This window comes from Falco biarmicus, chromosome 16 (genome assembly GCF_023638135.1).
Source record: "Falco biarmicus isolate bFalBia1 chromosome 16, bFalBia1.pri, whole genome shotgun sequence".
NCBI lineage: Eukaryota > Metazoa > Chordata > Aves > Falconiformes > Falconidae > Falco > Falco biarmicus.
Genome location: NC_079303.1, coordinates 7843578 through 7863587, shown reverse-complemented (window position 1 = coordinate 7863587; position 20010 = coordinate 7843578). Strand labels below are relative to the sequence as shown.

General features: G+C 50.5%; 1 protein-coding gene across 1 annotated transcript in view; it reads right to left on the bottom strand.

Annotated features, from left to right (window-relative positions):
• The window catches only part of LOC130159827 (ubiquitin carboxyl-terminal hydrolase 42-like), a 51826-nt gene extending 32432 nt beyond the window's left edge, over positions 1–19394 (bottom strand). The window contains exons 1-12 of the mRNA XM_056361867.1: positions 19379–19394; positions 18602–18802; positions 13875–13985; positions 13697–13799; positions 13483–13550; positions 13250–13320; positions 12621–12703; positions 12277–12385; positions 11799–11939; positions 11483–11583; positions 7765–7891; positions 7462–7570 (exon numbers count right to left, since the gene is read on the bottom strand). Coding sequence (XP_056217842.1) covers positions 7462–7570; positions 7765–7891; positions 11483–11583; positions 11799–11939; positions 12277–12385; positions 12621–12703; positions 13250–13320; positions 13483–13550; positions 13697–13799; positions 13875–13985; positions 18602–18802; positions 19379–19394 — 1240 coding nt within the window. The remainder of the gene's footprint in view (positions 1–7461; positions 7571–7764; positions 7892–11482; positions 11584–11798; positions 11940–12276; positions 12386–12620; positions 12704–13249; positions 13321–13482; positions 13551–13696; positions 13800–13874; positions 13986–18601; positions 18803–19378) is intronic.
• Between the last annotated feature and the right edge of the window lie 616 nt (positions 19395–20010).

The window sequence follows — 20010 nt, the reverse complement described above, 5'->3', positions numbered from 1 at the left end:
CCTCTCCAGACGGGTGGTGCCCAGATCGAGCAAGGCTGCTGGCAAAAAAGCCAAGCACCCTGCACTGGCTGGTACCCCCAGGATGCTAAAGACCTCCCTACAAGACAGCATGACACCCAGGAAGTGCAAGAAGATGGTGGTCTGCTAGGTGGCAAAAAGCTCCAAAACCCTCTGGGAGGGGAACCTGGACAGGGACGGCACAGCTGCGGGCTGTAGTGGGCAGCAGGTGGGCGGCAGCAAGCAGAGGGCATCCAACAGTGACTCCGTGCTCACCAAGTGAGCCAGAACCCTGAGGGACTCCAGGAGACAAAGTGCCCCACACTGCCCTGACCGCTGTTGATATATTGATAGAGAAGGTGTGGAGCACAGATCCCTGTGACGTGTGACCTGCACCCGCCCACTACAGCCCCAGCCCTCTCCCATATCTCTCCTTCTTAATTCATTAAAGGCTTGATGTTCCGTGCACAGTGCCTCTGCTTGCGGTCATTCACGCAGTGGGAGACAGGGATTAATGCAGCCCCTGCCGCATGCAGAGAACTGACCTTCCACACTCCCCTGTCTAGGTGACACCTCCACCGACATGACCCACTCTCTAAAGCAGTTTCAAATGAAGGGACTTCCCATCAAGGGAGGCAGCCTTGGCAGGGGTGAGAAACAAAGACCAGGTCGTGAAAAGAACACCGTTAGCTACGTTGCGCAGGAAGAAGCCTTCCAATGAGGAAAGTTCTGGCAGCAAGAGAACACAAGCTGGTAAGGTCTTGGGATCCACTGACACCAACAGAAAATGAGTTAAAAATAGGACAAAGATAATTGCGGCAGTGGGAGATGGCGACCTCCAACTCAAATAGTTCCACCCGAAAGAGGCCAAGACCCTGCTTGGAGAACATGCGTAGTTAGGTAAAACACATCAGTAGTGCTATTGAGGATGCATACGTATTTGCATTAGAAGTGAAAAACCAGTAACCAAACCTGTGTATGACACATGACTATGCAGTGTATGGCACTCTGAGAAAGGCCCCGAAACCCTTCTCAGTATTCCAATTGGATCAAAAAAATTTCTGTGCACTTTTTAATTGATGGAGCTGTCCAAATGTCAGTAGTCACTGCTGACCCCGGCCAAGGCATTACTTACACAACCTGGCTGCCGCAAAGTAAGGTATACCGGAATAGAGGGAGTAAGTAAGGAAAGCTAAGTGGCCAAAATTAATTTATGGCTACCCCGGCCAGGAAAAACAAATGGCAGATGCAGAATTGCTCGCTGGAGAAGCTGAGAGTAACATTTTGGGATCTGACCTGCCATATGGTCGGTGCAGGAAAACGCCTGGCCGGTCTGTATGGTCTTTTGCTTCTCTGGTGACAGCAGATGAGGAAGACGATAGGGAGCCCCACATAATTACTGGGTGGATGTGGGAGAAAAATGGAACAGGGAAATTAATTTGTCTGTTACAACCATCCACACCTCTTCCTCGCTCTCCAGTTACCAGTTAAAACAATGCCCCTTGACAGCAGCAGCAAACTCCGCTATGGATGGGGTGGTGGCACATTTAGAAAAGAGAGGTATCAGCACTAGAGCCCACTCTCCATACAGTTTTCTGCTTTGACCAGTCAGAAAGCCTTACGGGCAATGGCACCTAACTCTCGATAGCCGCAAGCTAAATGCTAACTCCCTTTTAGTGCCCAACAAGACCCAGCTGGTGACACAAATACAGGGAGCCTCCCTGATTTGGAAGGCTCCTTTTGATATGGGAGATATGTTCCTCTAGATTCCGCTCCACATCCAAGATAAAGCCCAGCGTGCCTTTACCTGGAAAGGGACTCAGTACGTTCTCAATAGGCCTCTGTAAGGATATAAACACTGCCCTGCTATTGCTCACAATGCTCTGGCTGTAGTCTTAGCACAGATCTATTCCACCTGGCATCACAGTGTATCGGTACATTGATGGAATCCTCAGCGGGTGAGAAGGGACAGAAAGCATTAGAGAGACAATGAAAACCATTTGGGAAACACTGATCAAGTTGGACTCAAAGTCCCAGAATCAAAGTGCCAAGGGCCAGCACAAGAAGGTAGATTCCAAGGAGTCTGGTGGGTTAGAGGAGCTGCCTCTGTTGCACCAGAGACACTGGAACAGAAAGCATCTGGGCACAATCCATCTAGTATGCTGGAACTACAAGTTTGCATTCTGATGTAACCGTATTCTTGCCTTTTCTGTCGTTGCTCAGCCCTGGTATAATTTGTTGAAAAAGGGAAAATCATGGCAGTGGACATCGGATCAGCTCTGTGGTACCGTCATGTTCCCATTCCTATTCAAATACAGGAACTTATTAGTAAGCATGGGCAAATTCCTGGAACACCACGATTCGCACAGTAGCCCACAAATCCCTCAACTAGATTTGTTCTGCCTGTATTGATGACAGTTACATGGCTCTACATTATGAGGGAAAGCAGATTACACAGCTTGCTCGTTTGATGTGCAGGGCTGTGTTTCAAAGGACTATGACAAGCCCAGAAGAGCACAGCATAGTACGGCTTACGAATCAAGTAAATATCACATCACAAACCATACTGCATGTGGCTTCACGAGAAACTGGGGTTTATGTAGGTGCATGGGAAGCGGGTCTGTTGCTCAAAACACAGCAAATACTGTTTAAAAGTATTCATATACTGAAACAATAAGATGACATACTTTTTCATTTGTCTCTAAATCCCCATGTAGATGTAATTCCTGAAATCGTACAGCTTGAGGCACTTTTCATGTAAAGCCAAGAAAGCTCAACTCAGAAGGCAAAGAACCTTATTAACAGAACGGATCATCTGTGACTACAAGACACCTTCCCTCTCATTGAAACAGAACAGCATAGTTAAAAGCAGGTTTTAAATTCCACGTGGAGATATTGAGAGCTTGAAAACTACAGGACATACTCTTTTCAGCAAAAAATATTCCATTCCTTTCCACTTCTCTGTCAGCCTTACACTAGTGTTTCTTATTTTTCATGCTGCAGCACAGAAAGCCAGTCCCCACAGCTGCACAAAGGCTTCCACTGCCAGTGCGCAAAGCATTGAGGAGTCTGGGCTCCGTCTTGGCTGTACAGGAACGACCCACCTCAAATGCACTACACAGCCTGCACCTGGGGGTATCACAGAGTGATACTTAATCACTGCTTTTCCTCCCAGTAACAAAACAAAACAAAACAAAACAAAACAAAACAAAACAAAACAAAACAAAACAAAACAAAACAAAGCAAAGCAAAACAAAACAAAACAAAACAAAACAAAACAAAACAAAACAAAACACCAAACCAAACCAACCAAAACAAAACAAAACAAAGCAAAACAAAAAAACCAAACCAAACCAAACCAAAAACAAAAAATGGAAAAAAAAAAAGAAACCCTCCTAGCTTCCACAGGTCTTCTTACCAGGCGAGAGGTTTATGGAAGTGACGACTGATTTCACCCAACATACAAGCCACCTTCTGAACAATTTTCAGAGCTGTCCAAAAAAACCCCAGATCTTACACATCAATCAGTCTAAAGAAAGTACAGAGGTCTCTGCACTACTAGGACACAGGCAGGAACACTTGGATTTACTAGACACCTTTGTAAAACCAAAAGGCGTTACACAACCGTACCAGATCCTTGAACCAAAAGACTTTTCAAACCACCTGTTTGTTGACACAGTCCTTGCACTTCAACTCTTCCACCCATGACAATATTCTCTCAGGGATCAGACTTGCCTGCTCTGATGAGAGAATCAGTCAGCACAGTTCACTTTGAACCAAGCTAAAAACAAGGCCCAACCTCTACATTCACACTTGGGATACACGGCTCCTAGCGCAGGGCTCACACTGCGGTCCCACCTGAGGTACTGTCCCGATCCGATATTGGAAGTCGATATCGGGGATGGTTCTTAAACAATCCCAAGAATTAGATTAAGGCACAAACGAGGCCGGATGCCATACAAGCTTACAAGTTTTATTCTCTACAACAACTAATACTTACGATAGGACAGAGAGGAAGAGAAAGTCAGAATCCCTAAGCAAGAGAATGGGAGAGGCGCATCTGTTCACCACCACCAATATAGGACTCCAGTGATGTATTGTCTCGGCGCGGTTGTCCAAGTCCCAGACTCTGTGGAGGTGAGCGAGCGGGTGGAGCAGGTGGAGTCGGTGAAGTCCGTGGAGACCTCCGAGTCGCCGAGCACAAGAGTGAGCGGAGCCCCAGCAGTTATAGGTTTCAGTCCACACCATTTCCCCGGAAAACCGCCCAGTTCTCCTAAAATAGTTTAGTTCGCACAATTTTCGCCCGCGTGCCCAGGTGTTACTGTGCTGGCTCCCCAGCCCCAGTTCTGACGGGCAGCGTGTCTCCAGCGGCAGCCGTCCCGAATGAGGCTTTTTCTTGCCAACAACAGGATGCTGTGGTCACAAAGTAGGTAAACAAAGTCCCTTCTGCTCGGCAACAGGAAAATGGCGGTAGCGAAACAGTGATGTTGAGACAATATTATTTTCTGTCCTTACATACCAGGGCATGCTGGGAGCTGTAGGCCTGGGGATGCCAGGTGGCCATGTTGTTCCCAGGGTATGCTGGGAAATGTAGGCCTGGGGCTGCCAGGCAACCATGTTGTTCCCAGGGCATGCTGGGAGCTGTAGTCCCGGGGCTGCCCCATGGCCATGTTGTTCCCAGGGCATGCTGGGAGCTGTTGCCTGGGGCTGCCCCATGGCCATGTTGTTCCCAGGGCATGCTGGGAGCTGTAGGCCTGGAGCTGCCCCATGGCCATGTTGTTCCCAGGGCATGCTGGGAGCTAAATGCCTGGGGCTGCCCCATGGCCATGTTGTTCCCAGGGCATGCTGGGAGCTGTAGGCCTGGGGCTCCCCCATGGCCATGTTGTTCCCAGGACTTGCTGGGAGCTGTTGCCTGGGGCTGCCCCATGGCCATGTTGTTCCCAGGGCATGCTGGGAGCTGTACGCCTGGGGCTGCCCCATGGCCATGTTGTTCCCAGGGCGTGTTGGGAGCTGTAGGCTGGGGCTGCCCCATGGCCATGTTGTTCCCAGGGCATGCTGGGAGCTGTACGCCTGGGGCTGCCCCATGGCCATGTTGTTCCCAGGGCGTGTTGGGAGCTGTAGGCCTGGGGCTGCCCCATGGCCATGTTGTTCCCAGGGTGTGCTGGCAGCTGTAATTGCCCACCCTCAGCTTCCTGGCAGCCACGTTGGGCTGGGGGGTCGCAGCGTGTTTTGGGTCTGTGGCCAGGCTGAGTGGGGGCTGGGGCCGGCCATGGGGCGAGGGAGGCCCTTGGGCCAGCGCAGGGGTGTCTCCTGCCTGCTGGCTGCCCGGGGATGTGTGTGTGTGTGGGAGCTCCCACCCCCCAGCGTGCCCAGCCCCCGGGCAGCTGGAGTCAGGCTGGGCTGGGGCAGCCCTGGGGGAAGCCCAGTCCCCTAGAGGGACTGGGAATATGCAGCTGCCTGGGAGAATTACCAGCCAGAGTATGTGTGTTCAAGCCTTGCTTCCCTTGCTGGAAAATAGTTCATTTTTATATACAGCTTCTCACCACCGAGATCCAGGCAGTAGGGATTGTGCCCTGTGGGGAGCAGCCTGGTGACTGGAGCCTGCTGCCCTTCAGTGGCAGAGTTGGATGCTTCTCGCTGACAGGATTAAGTTGTAAAGAGTCATCAGGAGAGTCTGCAGCTAAAGCAGTGATTAACTAGACCTATTGAGTAAACTCAGCAAAGGGTGGCAAGCCTTCTGAGGCACCTGGGCTATAACAATAGCCAAGGGAAGTGGGGTAACAGAGCACTGCTGTCAAAACCATATAGCACCGAGAATAAATGAGGTTCTATAATACAAGCAGAGTGCATGTGCCCCAAGAAAGTTCAGCAACTTGTTGACCACCAGTAGTCTCAAAAGACCCCAAGAAAGCCCCACAGGAGCAAAGTGACATACACAAGTGCCTTATGCATATGTAAATAATTTCAGGGAACTATTTAGTGTGAAGTACAACTTGCCATCTGAACATGCCCAGAAAGGACCCTGAGGGGCTGGATATTGAACGGTGGAGCATGTTGATAGGTCACAGGTTTTTTCTTTTCCTTCCCTCACAAAATTCCACTTTGTTTTGATAGTAAGTGAAACCACATATATTTCAATGTGTTTTCTCGATTGGTAGTTTTTGCCTAACATATGGGATCTCCAGGTTTAAACCCTGGTGCAAGAAAACCCCAACAAGGTCACATGTCTGGAATAAAGGTTTGCAAGTCTGGGGTATACCATGGTTCTATTCCACGACTCACAACTAATTGTTCACAAACAATTCCTGAGGAGAGTATTCTCATGGGGTAAGGGATTTATTTCCTGTGTTTCAACTCTATTATCTGTATTGGACAAAAAGTGTTTAAGGGACCAAGCCCCTACCCCATTTGTTAGGCATTTGAATATGCCAACCCGGGGACAACAAGACTTTGTGTTTGTGGTGTATGGATTAACTGTGGCGTCTCAATACATACTGGATCCCCCCTTTGCAAGGGGTCCAAGTCCCCTGCCCAGTAGGCATCTCATTGAGGGGCCCACCAGGACCTCCTCTGCCAAGCTGCTTTCCAGCAAGGTGACCCCTGACTGTGCCGGGGCCTGGGCTTGTTCCTCCACAGGCACCAGACTCGGCACTTGTTGGACTTGATGAGGTTTCTGCCGGCCCCTTTCTCCAGCCCAGCCCGATCCCCACACGCCACCGACTGTGGTACCAGGCACCCCCACCCCCTGTTTTGTGGGTGCAAGCCGTGCCCAATGCCTGCTTGTCCCCACTGGGTTCAGGCACTCAGAGTGACACAGCCCCAGCTGTGGGACGGATGGATGAGCCCCAGCACTAGGATAGAAAAAAGACTGAACATTTCAGATGGGGGGCAGCCCAGGGGGTTCCCAGCCCTGCACCCTGCCAGCTGCTCACTGGCAGGGAAACCCATTGCTCTTCTGGGAGCAGCGCTGCCACCACGGGGGCTTGCAGAAGTGGATGCAGTGGGGCCAGCAGTCGCATCTCCACCGAGCCTTTGGGCAGCCCCACAGCCAGGAGCAGCCGTCCTGCAGGCACAGTCCTGCCTGGCACAGTCCTGAGGCCACCTGCCCACGTGCCCTGCCCACGGGCTCCCGGTGCTGGGGCCTGGGCTCTGCTGGGGTGCTCCTGCCCGGCCCCACATGGATGGTGCTGCCCAGGCCCATGGAGCTCATTCTGCCTGGTGCCAAGGGGCTCCTCTTCGTCACCCCCACCGGGCTCCTTCTGCCCATCTGCACAGGGCTGCTTCTGCTTGGCACCGTGTCCTGCCCTTGGTCTTTGTCCCCATCTGCTGTCTTCCCTGAGTCTACATCTGCCCCCAGCAGCTCCACTCAAAGGCCCTGGGGCACCCTCTGGGCTGCAGCAGGCCTGGTTAGAGCTGCTCCTCTTTCCTGGCGGGGGGAAGGAGGGCACTGCAGGGGGGTCCCACCACAGGCTTCCTTTCGCAACTTGGCCATCATCATTTGCAAAAACTTTTTGTACTGCTTGGTCACTATGATGGTGTCCTGGACGATGCGGATGAGCTCCTTGGCGAGGTTCTGTGTAACCACAGCTATGGCTGAGGGGCTACTGGGTGTGGCTTCACATGGATGGGGCTCTGTGCTGTTTCCCTGACATCCATGAGGAACTCCTGCTGAGTCCTGGCCAGGGGCGATTCCCAGCTTCCCCACTGGCACCGAGTGGCCCTGAGGGACTGGGAATGTGCTATGCAGGTTAGTGCCACTGGCTGTACCATCACAGCAGGCCAGTGGTCTGGGACGCGGTAGAGGGAGCCCAGGGTAGAGGAGCTACTGCATGACAGGGAGGGCAGCAGGGCCTGTGGGGACTGGTGGTCCCTCCGTAGAACATCTGCACTTGCCCTGCAGTATAGGATGGGGAAGAGAGAGAAGGCTGTTGCCCTGCAGTGCTCATGCACATCTGCAAGCCCACGTGTGGAGTTCCAATTTCTGCTAGTGAGGACTGGCAGGTTTCTTGGACAGGGAGACTGGGAGGGCAGTCAGACGTTGGGTTGCCTGAGGATCCTGACATCTTCTTCCTCAACCAAAGTGCCACAAGTCCCAGAATCACACAGTGGTCATTGTTGGAGGGAACCTCCGGAGATTATCTAGTCCACCCCCGTGTAAAAGCAGGCTGTGCTAGAGCAGGTTGCACAAAATTCTGTGCAGGTGGCATTGGAATGTCTCCAGAGGCCTCTCTGGGCAGCTTGTGCCAGTGATGTTAGTTGGAGTGCTGTGTGAGGGTCCCTGCGCTGCTGGGGGGCAGTGCCTGTACCAGCTGCAACATCAAGGCACTGCAAAGGGGCAGGGAGATGATGAGCACAACAAGCCCATGCCACGCTCCCTGCCCCCCACACATCACAGTGCCTGTTGCCAGGTCCCTGATGGCTGTGGAGGCCACCTGGCCCTGGGCACCCTCTGCCCCAGGGTGCGCTGGAGCTGTCTTTGCCCTGGAGTTGTCTTAGGCTCGCTCTAGTCCACCCAGGATGCCTCCTGAGCCCTTCCTTGCACCCCAGACCCCTCTGCAGGGACTCTAGCACCAAAAGAAAGCCCACTGGACTCGGGGCCTGGACCCTAGATTCGACCATTCCCCTTGAGTCTCCACGGCACTCCTCCATAGGTGTCTGTAATGCCCCAGAGCCTTGTGTAGCTCTCTAGCCAGATCATGGGAGCCCTCCTGAGGCAGTCAGGGTGACCCAGGCACTCTGTTTGTCCCACAGTCCCCCAAGGAGCCCTGCAGGGTCCCTCTGGCCCCCTTAGCGCCTCTGTACTCTGCCTGGAAAAATTGCTGAGCGCGTCATGGTGCAGGGACATGGCGGAGCAGTCAAAGCAGCTGCTGTGCTTTCACTGGGTACCTGGAGACCCATGGGACAAAGTTACGATGGACTCTCCTCTAACTTCTCCCCTCCATTGTTCACTCTATAAGCATCATGGTACATTGCATATTCATTGTTATACACAGGCTTGGCTTGTGTATGCTGAAGGAGGTCTGGACTAGATGAGGTCCCAGTCAGCCCCTCTCTCCAGCCTGCCCAGGTCCCTTGGGATGGCACCACGATGCCCTGGCCTAAGTGCCGCTCCTCCCGCTTTGGTGTCATTTACCAAAGTGAGGGTGCCCTCTGCCCCATCGTGGAGACCATTAATTAAGGAAGGTGTCAAAGAGGTTTGCAGCCAGTACTGACCCCTGGTGCCACCGCTAGTTCCTGGCCTCACACCAGACTTGGTGCCACCGAGCAGCACCCGCTGGGCCCGGCTGTTCAGTCCTTTTCAGTCCTGCTCGCTGTCGGCTCACCTAGTCCTTTTCCATTTGAGTGACTTGAACTCCATGTTTAAAAGGAAGAGATGTCAAGAGGGGCCCATGCAAGCACACAGCTTTCAAAACCCCGTGGCATAAACTTCCCACACTGGGTATTTCCACCAACTCCCCCAAAACCTAGAGAAGTACATGCCCCCTCAGTGACTTGTGCAAGGCCAACAACTGCTTTTAATTCTGGCTTTGGCTTCTCTGCCGGTGGGTTCCAAATGAGTGTTGTTTTTGCAAGGTGATCCCCAAAGCTGAAGAGAGATTAAAGCTCTTCATCGATGGTCCTGTGGGCAGGTGGGCCAGCTGGTGGAGCTGTCCCAGTCTCTGGAAGCTCCCTCTGAGCTCTTGGTGACCACAGGCAGCACTGGGAGGAGGGACAGGGTGGGCTGCTGGTGCTTTTTGTGCAGCTTGTTCAAAGTTGGAGTCACTTGCGGTGCTTCCTGGATCTTCCTCCTCCTCCTCCTCTCTGATTTTCCATGATACAGATGCTGTGCTCCACGCTCATCCAGGGTTGCAAACCGCCCGTGTCTCCACCACAGCACCCTGAGTATTTCTCTCAGCTGCATCTGTAGTGCACTGAAACCCTCCTCCTCCTCCTTGCTGAGTGGTGGTACTCTGTGTACTCCACAAACCGGCTGCGGAGATCACAGCCACGCCGTGGGGATCTGCTCCGCTCTCTCTGCCTCAGCAGGCTTTTCTCCCCAGCAGCCCTGGGTGGAAGAGGTGACTCGGAAAAACTGTTGGAAAGCCCTTGAGTTGTGTCAATCCTGGGAGCATGACAATGACTTGGAGGACTCGTTCTCCTCCTTCTCCTTGGTGACCAGTGGTACTCTCCATGCTCCACTAACTGGCTTTGGAGACCATAGCAGTGCAATGGGGATCTGCTCCACTTTCTCTGCCTCAGCAGGGTTTGCTACCGAGCAGCGCTGAATGCAGAATACTGGGAGCTGACGTTAGAGGTCCCTGGAGCTGCGTTATCATTGTGAGTGTGGTCACAACTTGGAGGACTCGTTCTTCTCTTCCTCCTTGCTAAGGGGTAGTACTCTTTGTACTCCACAAACTGGCTACAGAGATCATAGCCACACCGTGGGGATCTGCTCCGCTCTCTCTGCCTCAGCAGGCTTTTCTCCCCAGCAGCCCTGGGTGGAAGAGGTGACTCGGAAAAACTGTTGGAAAGCCCTTGAGTTGTGTCAATCCTGGGAGCATGACGATGACTTGGAGGACTCGTTCTCCTCCTCTTTGATGACTGGTGGTACTCTCTGTGCTCCACTAATTGGCTGCAGAGATCATAGCTGCGCCGTGGGGATCTGATCTTTTCTCCCTGCCTCAGCGGGGTTTGCTCCCAAGTAGCGCTGGGTGCAGAGCATCTGCGGGAGAAAAAGAACAAACAAGGATCAATGTTTGTTTAGAGCTGCCTTTGCAGCCCCCTCTGGGGTTCACTCATTTACTTGGAGTGGTTTCTATGACAGAGAGAAGACATGTCAAGACAAGAATATGGGAAATTCAGTTGGGGTCTTCCCACTAGGTCTGCCCCTGTCACAGCAAGACCTCGCCTTCATACCCCCTACGGCCTCCATTTCATAGAATCATAGCATCACAGGATGGTTTGGCTTGGAAGGGACCTTAACGGTCATCTAGTTCCAATCACCTGACATGGGCAGGGGCACCTTCCAACAGACCAGGTTGCTCAAAGCCCTGTCCAGCCTGGCCTTGAACACTTCCAGGGACGGGGCATCCACAGCTTCTCTGGGCAACCCCTGCCAGTGTCTCTCCACGCTCACCGTAAACAAGTTCTTCCTAAGATCGACTCTAAATCTACCCTCTTGAAGTTTAAAACTGCTGCCCCTCACCCAATCACTACACATCCTGATCAGGAGTCCCCCAAATCTTCCCTGTAGGCCGCTTTAGGGACTCTTCTCTGTATCAAACAGCTACAGAGAGCAGACAAGTAGCAGTTTACATCGGGGCAGCAGCCTAAAGCCCAGCAAGGGAAGGGAAGTACTGACGGGGGGCAGTTCACGTTGGACAGCACTGAATGATGCGGGTAGTAACTGTCTGCTAGGATGGAAAGACTCAGGAGGATTGGAAGGAAAATAGCCAAACCGGGAAAGGGAAATGTATTCTCGACACATTTTGGTAGTGGCTATTACCTGACATAAAAAAGTAAATAGGCTTGCTGCGCGAGAACTGTGTTTATGTCGCAACGATCCACCAGCGTATCGTCCATCTGGTACCACAGTCCATCACTGGCCTGTAAATAAAGGCAATGATATCTGGAGATGAAATGCATGGTTTCTCCGGAAAAACACAGGCAGAAAACTACACAAGCAAGAGTCCACCAACACAGATCCAATGCAGCCGGTAAGGAGACCTTCTCCCCCAGAACCTTGGCTGCCAGAAAGAGCGCCGCCAGTTTCCCTTCCCCAGCACACATTCTTCCCCGTGACAAAGGAAGTGGCTCCTTACCTTTGTGTAGCAGAAATAGTGTCCTGCCAAGGAGCTGCCACCGCTGTGCACCAGGACAGCGTATAAGGCGTAGAGGAGCGGTTCTGCAGCTCCCTGAGACATGTATGGCCAGAGATCCAAGTACTGGGGATACTGCACAAACTGGGGAGAGACCAAGAGGGCTCAGGAAGGATACTGCCATACCACGTGAAACAGCGTGCCAAGACCGGGGCCCAGCCATGTTAAAATACATCTCTGGGGCTCATCAACACTTCTTGTCCCTGAAGCAGCAGGTAACGCCTTGGGTGGCAGGAAACTGTTCTCGGCCAGAGCAGCTCTGTCGCAGCAGAGCATGTGCTTGCCTTGCCACAGGAGCTCTCCTCTCCCCAGAAGGGAACACCAAAAGCTCCACCTGAACAGCTTGTGACAGAGCATCCTGCTTTGGGAAATCTCCTGCTCCAGGACAAGAAAGAAAGTGGCCCTCCAATTGCGTACACACCTTGCCGATCTTCCTGCCGGAAAAATCAAAGCGTTTCAGGCACAGCGTGAGAACCTTGGGCACGCGATCGATTGTAAACCTCTTGAGGGCAGTAACCATCTCGTCACACCTTGAAAGCAAGCAGAGAGCCAAGCACTGAAATGCACCCTAGCTTGCCCCAAGGCAGCCAGACAACCTTTTCCACCTCACACGTCCTCACGCCATTTCAAGACTCTTTAGAACCATTAGGCCGTAAGAAAGAAAAGCTGTGCCTCCTGATTGTACATCGAACCTCCTGAGGCTCGATGACAGGCAGCATCTCCACACAGGTACAAGTCTTAATCTGGTGTTAGACATCCTCTTACCTGCTACATCGAAAGCTGTTTTCACCAGCCAGCCGCTCGGTTTTGACAAAATTCTCCAGAGCTGCAGTGACAGATGAGGCTGCCTGGAGGGGTGAGAAGGGAGAGCTCTGAGCTGGGGGAAATGCCCTCGCCCAAGCACTCAGGACGAGTTGCCCACAAGACCCAAGTGGATGACGCTGAGGAGACCCACCGTGACCCTGCAAAGAGTAGCCAGATGGAGGAGGAAAGAGGGTATGATGCCGAACATTTCCCTCACTTCACAGAGATTTCCGGCTGACACTATCAAGAGCTACCTCACTGTGCCACCGCTCAGTTCAGCTGCCGATGGTGTGCAGGGTCATCAGGAATGACAACAACACGAGCTATCAGCCTAGGAGCCAGGTGGGTGTTGAGGGAAGGCAAAGAGATGGTGGCTGAGAGTCCCTCAGTGCAGAGAGTATAATGCGTGCTTGTCTAGCACCTACAGGGAGACCGCTGCCATGGCCTTTGCAGGACACCTCCCATACCACTTCCCACCTCCCACCAAGCTCTCCTGTGTTCACAGTGCACTTTTCAAGGCCAGCTGCACACATTCTGGGAAGCCACAAGGAGCTTGGCATGTCTTGAAGCACAGTGAGAAACCCTCTTACTTTGATATCCAAAGGCACATCCAGGAAGGCCTCATAGGAATCGGAAACTGCTTTGCAGCTGCAGCACATGACTGGAAGGCAAACGGAAATGCTCAGCAACAGGTGAAGTCGATAGGTTGTGCCCATTTATGCTTTTCATCTTTTCTAGAGCCAGCCACACGCTCATCTGTTTCTCACAGGCACACAGCAGGGCACAGGCAAGTGTAAGGAGAGCAAAAGTTGTGGAAACATACCTCTGGACCTCAGGAAGCCCCCAGATATTTGATGGACGATGGTAGTATGTTGAGAAGAGATGTCCCAGCTGGAAGGAAACAGTAAAGCAGAGAGTTATCTCCTCCAAGAGTTTTCCTTTGCCTGCAAGCCCTGGTCGTACTGTTTCCTTGATGGGGGTACATCAAGGCAGCCAAAAGTCTGGGCAACTTTGAAAGGTCGTTTGTTTGTGCTTACGCGCTGCTTCCAGCCAGACAAGCTCTCTGCATGGCAGTGACAGTACAGCGTAAGAAGTCGTGGGTGTCTTCCTGCATGCCAAGCATGAAATGTCCTCCTATTCCTAATCAAGAGGAAGATAGTACTTCAGTCCTCCACCAACAGAGGAAAGCACATCAAAGTAGCTGAGGTGACCTACGTGGGAGGGCATTGATGATGTGCCTGGGCTGTATGGCGCTGGCTGAGGTGTTCAAGGCATTGTTAACGTGCGCTTCCATGATGCACATCATGCAGAAGCCTTGCTGGCGACCTGAAGAGGGAGGGAGGGAGGGAAGCAAGCCAGTCAGGTTAGTCAAAGAGCCATTGTGATGGGAAACCTCATGGAGATCTTGGAGTTGTCCTAGACAGTCTCCTAGCCCTCCCCAGGTGCCAACGGCCCAGTATGCCTGCGGCGAATGAAGAGACGGGACGCAGCTTGATGCAAGCAAATGTCCATTTATTAGTGATTTTCTTACAATTATATATGTTTCTACCTTCTACATATTACACACTGATTGGTTAAATCTTAAGCGTAAAAAACCACTGATTGGTTAATATTTAAGGCACACCGTTAGAACAATAGGAACTTACTAGTTTATCTTGACCTAGCAATAATTTCTATTCCAAGGTTAGGGAGTTTCTTTCTACGCGGCTTTCTTGATTACATATTGGCGCCATCCGTTCCCTTATCTGGCTACTTGTTTCTCTGTCCGTCTGGTTGCCTCCTCAACTGTAACGGCTCAGGGGTCTGCAGTTAGCTTGTTCCTTTGCTCCCAGGGCTTGTGCCCTACAAGTTCTAGCAAGTCTCTATTCATCAGGCTATCAGTACTTGGACTCTTGTCCTTGAGGCCTTGTCCTACATTTCCCCCTTCCTGTTGCACAAAAAGAACCCCTGAAATCGAGCAAAAACAAGGCACAAGTAATAGAACAAATAAAAAACCAACTAAGACATATTATCAATGTCAAAATAACCCACTGTCTTTGTTCCGTACAGTTTTACAATTTCCCCTTTTTGTTTTTGAACAGCTAGTACCAGGTTTGCCATGTTCTGCAGGGCCCTTGCAAACATGACAGCAACCAAGGTAATAGCAAACAAACAATACTGCCAATTGAGTGAATGGATGCCAAAAAAGGCTGACATTTTCTCAGGTTTTGATAACATGTTGCTGCAATGGGGCGCCTAAAATCCACGCAGCACATACCGTCAAAATCCTCACAGCCACGTCCTTGAACCAACAACAAAAAGCAGCGGCAATTTTGACTCACATTCTTAACTGCCTACCAAACAAGGTGATTTAACTCTTTAATGCTTTCCCTGCTGTTACTCTGGATAAGAGAAGAACCCCTGCGACACGTTCCCATCATAGCCTCCTACTACATTAGTATCTACAGAAAGACAATTATTGACATTCAAAGTGTAAAGAATATCAGCTTCTTTTGGATTAACATTATACATAGGTGGAAGGGCACACCAAACAAGAACTGGTTCAGTCAAAAAGTTCGAAACATAGCATGCCTTCTCTGAACATACCTCTGGGGTCATTCCCTTCGTTCCCTCTTTTTTTATGCAAAGAGAAACACTTTACCAAAACAGAGAAGCCCCTATTTACATCTCTGAGCCCGGACACAAACGGCAGCTGTATGCTCCACCAGGCTGAGGGCAGAAATCATTCATGGAGTTACATAGCTATATATCACTACAAGCATGCAGATACCTATTTTTCACTAGATAACCATGTTTATCTTTCCTAGTCTCCTTCACAATACCCAGCTGTTCTCTCATCTCTTGTTAGGTCAAATAATTCTCCAGTTTCCTCTCCTATCTCTCTCTTCAGACATTCTCTATTCTCCCCTTTTATGCTTGTTAATTGTGAGGAGGCAAAGGGTGTGTGTAGCTGGGTGACCATGACCTGCTTTAATTTACAATCAACTAAACACTGAATACAGAAAAAAAAAGGTATGGGAGACATAAGGCAAACATCAACAAGGTGGTTAAAGATAATTATAATAAATCCTGTAATACTTTTGAGTCATGGCCCAAAGTTTCCCAGCCGTGAGAAGAGACCAAAGGCATCCCGCCCCTGGCTCTGTTGCAGATCTTTGTTTTAAGGCTTTTGAGTTTTGTATACTTTTGTAAATTAATTCACAGTGGTCACTCAGATTCACGTAACACATCCTATCAAAGTCTTCACACTTGTGTCCCTGTGCTAATAATAAAAATCAATAGCAACTTGGTTCTGTAGCAACATATGATGGACAGAATCAACATCTGTTAATAAGCCAGAAAAAAAAAAATAGTATTTGTAGTATTACTTTGTTTAGCAAGCTAGCAGCCTAATTTACTAAGCAAGTTAAGAGCGTGTACTATTCTTACAGAAGAGATTAGAGAAGCAAAAATCTGTTATGCTGCATTCCAGAACTCAGCCTGAGAATTACAGTCTGCTGTGAGTTCTGCGTTACAATCATTTGACACATGTCGGGGTTGCGATTGTGAAAGTTGCCCGTTTACAGTTTTCATTGCCATTATCACAGCTAGTTGTTTTAAAAGCAACCCTTGAGCTTCCTGATGTTCGACTTGTTGCAAAATATTCTGAAGCCGATCAATCAAGTTAGTATTAAAGTTAGTGACTCTCTAGGACCCTGCAAGACTGTGGCAAGACTCCCGCATCCTGACTGCCTTAATAGCCATCTCATTCATTTGCAAACAGTTGTCCCTGGGATACCTTGCCTGAGTCACAGAATCGGCACAGTTAATTGCTCCAGCTATCTGCTCATAGTTAACAGCAATTCCCCAATTAAGGTTTTCAATCAAGGCCACTACACGTAGCTCACAAAAATCAAATAACCACATCATATACTGTATCAGTTAGTACCATACAAAGCAATAACTTCCAATCATGCAGTGTGAGTGTATAAGGCTCTGCCATTACTTCAAGAAGGGACATAGCAAATGTATTATAAATCCTCCCTTCCCGCACTGCTTTGCTTAACTCTTTAACAGCCTCGTATTGCACAGGCTGCCACTCTGCAGGTTGATTTGTCTGACAAAATACTGAACATGCCCTAGCGACTCCCAAAACCCATCACTTAAGTGTTTCCCACTTGCATTCCTGCCACCGATCCCTCAGACTCCCTTTCACCCTCCCCCAAAATACAATCAATGCATCAGGAGAGACAAGGGGGTGGGGGAAAGGTCTAGCTCCTTTTCCAGATCTATAGGACCTGGATCAAAAGGTTTATCAGTGTCAATAAAATCATTGTCCGAGTTGTCCTGTTCCCGTGCTTGGTCCTGTGTTGTGAGAGTCGCTGCAATCAGTGACAGAAGCTTTGAGGGCAGAGGAGGTGTGGACGGAATCGCCGTCGCTGACGGTGTGTTGAGAAGAGTCGCGCTGTTGGTGGAATTTACAGCTTCCTCTGGTTTAGCACCGTTAGTAGAATTAGTCCACACTTGGCAAAGAGTAGTCAGAATTTGCCACCAAGATGTTAAATGCATTCCCGACACGGAGTTTCCCTCTGCGGCAGCATCATACAGTTGGCTGCTGACCGCTTTAATTTCTTTCAAAGTCTCTAAAGTTTCTTGACTGCTCACCTGTCTCAATGAGTACAGGTTTCTAAAGCTTCTTAAAATTTCTTCAAATATTTAAAATCTCTAAGGTTTCTTGGCTGCTCACCTGTCTCGATGCATACAGGCGTTATCCTCGGGGTTTAGGTTGTCCGCCTGGTCCAGACAGCAAGACGATCGTTCAGCCAAGCCGTCTCCTCCGGAACGCAGCCCTCTTCCACGAGCTGTCTTTTTTCCGTCCTTATTCTTCCAAGGCTTCGGAACACCACCATAGGGGTCACCATTTGAGGAGACTGAGGCACGGACTCCCTGATCTGACTAGAAGACCCTTTATGAGTCCATATACGTCTCTTTCTGGGGACGAAGCGTGATTCCCCGTTACAGATTTCCCACAGCTCACCTCTCAACTCCGGAGGGATTTATGGCCAGCCGGCTCCTGCTTCCTTTCAGCAGATCATTCAAAGTTCTGTGGGATTCGCTGCATGTCGCTTAGATAGGCGATTCGAGAGCCCTTCACGTTAGATCCTTAAACGCATCACGTTGGGGTCACCAATTTGCGGCGAATGAAGAGACGGGACGCAGCTTGATGCAAGCAAATGTCCCTTTATTAGTGATTTTCTTACAATTATATATGTTTCTACCTTCTACATATTACACACTGATTGGTTAAATCTTAAGCGTAAAAAACACTGATTGGTTGATATTTAAGGCACACCGTTAGAACAATAGGTACTTACTAGTTTATCTTGACCTAGCAATAATTTCTATTCCAAGGTTAGGGAGTTTCTTTCTACGCGGCTTTCTTGATTACATATTGGCGCCATCCGTTCCCTTATCTGGCTACTTGTTTCTCTGTCCGTCTGGTTGCCTCCTCAACTGTAACGGCTCAGGGGTCTGCAGTTAGCTTGTTCCTTTGCTCCCAGGGCTTGTGCCCTACAAGTTCTAACAAGTCTCTATTCATCAGGCTATCAGTACTTGGACTCTTGTCCTTGAGGCCTTGTCCTACATATGCCCAGGACATCTCAGTACACAGAAAACATTCTTGAGAGGGATGCTTCACTGACAGAAGTTTTCTGTGCAACCAGCAGAGAGAGTTTAACCTGCAGGAATCGGGAACAACACCCGGGACTAGAAAGAGGCGTCTTTGTGAGAGCGAACACACCTTGATAGGACAAGCAGCTTCTAGGCTTGAGTGTTCCCAGAACACCAGCTTGGGGGCAGCTGACAAAGAAGGGCTGCTTTTCTCCTACATCCCGTTGCAGGTTCTGGGGATGCTTGGGAAGTGCCCAGCAGACTGACAAGGAGGTCTTCCTAAAAGTACTCACAGGAGCTGCTGTGCTCATGAGAGAGCGGGTAGTTGGCAAGAGGGGGTGTGTACGTCAGGCACTGCAGCACGGAGTTGAGGAAGCACGTATTGTCCACATTGTAGAGGCCTGCTCCAGCTTTCTGCCTTTGCTGCCAGTCCATGCAAATCTTCTCCGGGGGAAAGAGGATCCTTTGTGGTGGAGCCATTCCCTCGGCAACAACTGCAGGGAAATGATGGTTTTGTTGCACAGAAGCGTATCTGAAAAGCCAAGCTCTCTGCAGGAGCACCCAGGACAACCAGCTACAACTTCCAAGCCAGAACAGGGGAAACCCAACGCTGCCTGTGACATTTACTGCTTGGAAAAGGTTTGGGAAAAGCCTGTTCACCTCCTTCTTTTGCTGGAAATCCAACAAACCCACACTCTGATTTCTGGGCTCGGGATACCCGCCTTTCCATCTAGAGTGTTGAATGATCAGGTCAAGCCTTCCCTTTTTCTGACTGTCACTTGACGAAAACAAGCAGGCACCAAGCCCAGAAGGGAACCCTACTGATGTCAGTTTGTTCTACGAGCAATGTCATCTTCCAAATGCTTGTGTAGAATGGCAGAGGAGGGACAAAATGATCAATTGCTGCGTCCAATCAAAAAACCCTGGGTAGGCCTGGCTGCTCTCAGGAAACACCCCAGAATTCCCTCGAGGTTGTCCCCACAATCAACATTCCAGGATGGAGCAGCAGCCGTGCCCATTGCATTTGGGGGCTCACAAAGCCCAAGGCTGCTGGTGAAGCTGTTACTCACAGGAGTCGTTTCCCATTGTGGCCGTGGCTCCTCTCAGGAGCAGAGCAGGAAGCTTTGGCTGGCAAAGAATGTCCAGATGCGGCCCAGAAAGAGAAGATCAGCACCAATACCGTCACCTGGTTGCAATGAAGAAAGTGGAGCTCAAGAAAATCATTCAACCACCATAAAAAACAGAGGCCAACACTTGCCCTCAAAAGTGTTCGAGTGGTCGCTTTAACTGCCTGTAGCGACTGTTAGCAGCAGAGCCCTCTGGCTCTCCAGCCCACACTTGCCCACCCTGTCTGCAGGAGTGACCATTGTCTGGCCGCTACTATAACGGTTGCCTTTGCAGGGCTGTGTTTCTGGTCTCCCTTCCTGACCCATCAGTCAAGGTGGGCTTCGGGTCAGGCTACGCTGAGCTCAATGCCTCGGCCTGCCACCTCCCTACTTCCCTAGCCTTGGCAATGGCAAAAAAGTAGGAATTACCAAACAGGAACTCTACCCATAGCGCCTGTCTGGCCAGCCTAGAAGGGTGGAAGAGCTCAGCATACAGCTTGGGAGGTAGAGAGCAGCCTCCACTTTTATCCCCAACCTACCTCTTCTAGGACCTGTCCCACAAGCAAAGTCCTAGTTACCTTTGGAAGAGGGTGGAA